Source organism: Austrofundulus limnaeus, unplaced genomic scaffold, assembly GCF_001266775.1.
Source record: "Austrofundulus limnaeus strain Quisiro unplaced genomic scaffold, Austrofundulus_limnaeus-1.0 Scaffold170, whole genome shotgun sequence".
Lineage (NCBI taxonomy): Eukaryota > Metazoa > Chordata > Actinopteri > Cyprinodontiformes > Rivulidae > Austrofundulus > Austrofundulus limnaeus.
In genome coordinates, this window is record NW_013952572.1 from 200,010 (window position 1) to 201,639 (window position 1,630).

Here is a 1,630-nt window from a genome sequence, read left to right on the forward strand (position 1 = left end):
GTCTTTAGGAACCCTTTATAAACTCTTTAGGAACCCTTTAGGAACCCTTTATAAACTCTAGCAACACTTTAGGAAGCCTTTAGGAACCCTTTATAAACTCTTTAGGAACCCTTTAGGAACCCTTTATAAACTCTAGCAACACTTTAGGAAGCCTTTAGGAACCCTTTATAAACTCTTTAGGAACCCTTTAGGAACCCTTTATAAACTCTAGCAACACTTTAGGAAGCCTTTAGGAACCCTTTATAAACTCTTTAGGAACCCTTTAGGAACCCTTTATAAACTCTAGCAACACTTTAGGAAGCCTTTAGGAACCCTTTATAAACTCTTTAGGAACCCTTTAGGAACCCTTTATAAACTCTAGCAACACTTTAGGAAGCCTTTAGGAACCCTTTATAAACTCTTTAGGAACCCTTTAGGAACCCTTTATAAACTCTAGCAACACTTTAGGAAGCCTTTAGGAACCCTTTATAAACTCTTTAGGAACCCTTTAGGAACCCTTTATAAACTCTAGCAACACTTTAGGAAGCCTTTAGGAACCCTTTAGGGGCCCTTTAGGAACCATTTAGAAAGTCGTTAGGAACCCTTTAGGAACCCATTAGGAACCGTTTAGAAACCCTTTAGGAACCTCGCAGAACTTGTGCTCGAAGCTTCTGAACGTTTCTTAAAAAACGTTTTAAGATTCTCTCCACACTCTGACTGAAGCTTCTCTCTGACTGAATTTCTGTTAATCCTTTAAATTACCGCTGATAATGAATACGACAAAAAAAAACCTTTCAATTACTGGTTATCTCAATGGGACAAATGAGGATTTCTGGAGAGAGAACGGATTGATTGGATGATCGGCTTTAATTAGAAAATGAAGTGTTTTTGAATTCTGAGCCCCTCTGGAAGGCTCCAGACCCACTAGTGGTCGCAGTTCTTCCCTCTCTGGGCTTTGATTCCTGAACACTTTATGAGCCATAACTCACAGACCTACAGGCAACTTTACCAAGTCCCCCCCCACCACCACCACCACTCCAAGACTTTTAGCAGCGCTAATTTCCATGCATGTCCCAAATGGCAGTAAAGCAATAAAAATGCTAATTTCATTTGTGATTTTTCTTGTTTGTTTCGTTTTCTGATTAAATCCCCAAACATTTGCAGCCATGAAGTCAATTTCATGCCTCTGCTTACCTGAAAAACACCACAGTTTCCCACAAATAGATCCCCAGTGCGTTTAGTCGGCACATTTTGGCCAGTCTCATTTCGTTAGAGGGGTGGTGGTGGGGTGTGTGTGGGGGGGTGAAAGGACGTTCCAGGGAAAAAAAAGGTGGGGGGGGGTGTCACGCTCTCCTGAGGACGAATCCCCCCTTTAAGAAAAGAAAATCCCTCAGAGGTGGAGAGGAGGATGAGAGGGGGGGAGGGAGGGGCTGTGGTTTGGGTTTATGACCTCCAAGGTGAGCAGAAGGGGATTTTAAGGGGGGGAGAAGGAGAAGGGGAAGGGGGGTKTCAGATCCGGGGTTCTCCGGTGCCAGCCCGCCTGGTTCTCATGGTTCCGCTCCCCGTCAGGTCCTGAGTCCAGCGAAGCCGGGACACAATCCACTAAATCCACCCAAGAAAAAAGCGCTCAGGACCACGGACAGAGGCAGGC

General features: G+C 44.4%; 1 protein-coding gene across 1 annotated transcript in view; it reads right to left on the minus strand.

Annotated features, from left to right (window-relative positions):
* LOC106523913 (glycine receptor subunit alphaZ1) overlaps positions 1–1,624 on the minus strand; it is a gene marked incomplete at its 3' end in the record, with an annotated part of 72,547 nt that extends 70,923 nt beyond the window's left edge. The window contains 1 exon segment of the mRNA XM_014017491.1: positions 1,174–1,624. Coding sequence (XP_013872945.1) covers positions 1,174–1,244 — 71 coding nt within the window.
* Positions 1,625–1,630: the final 6 nt, after the last annotated feature.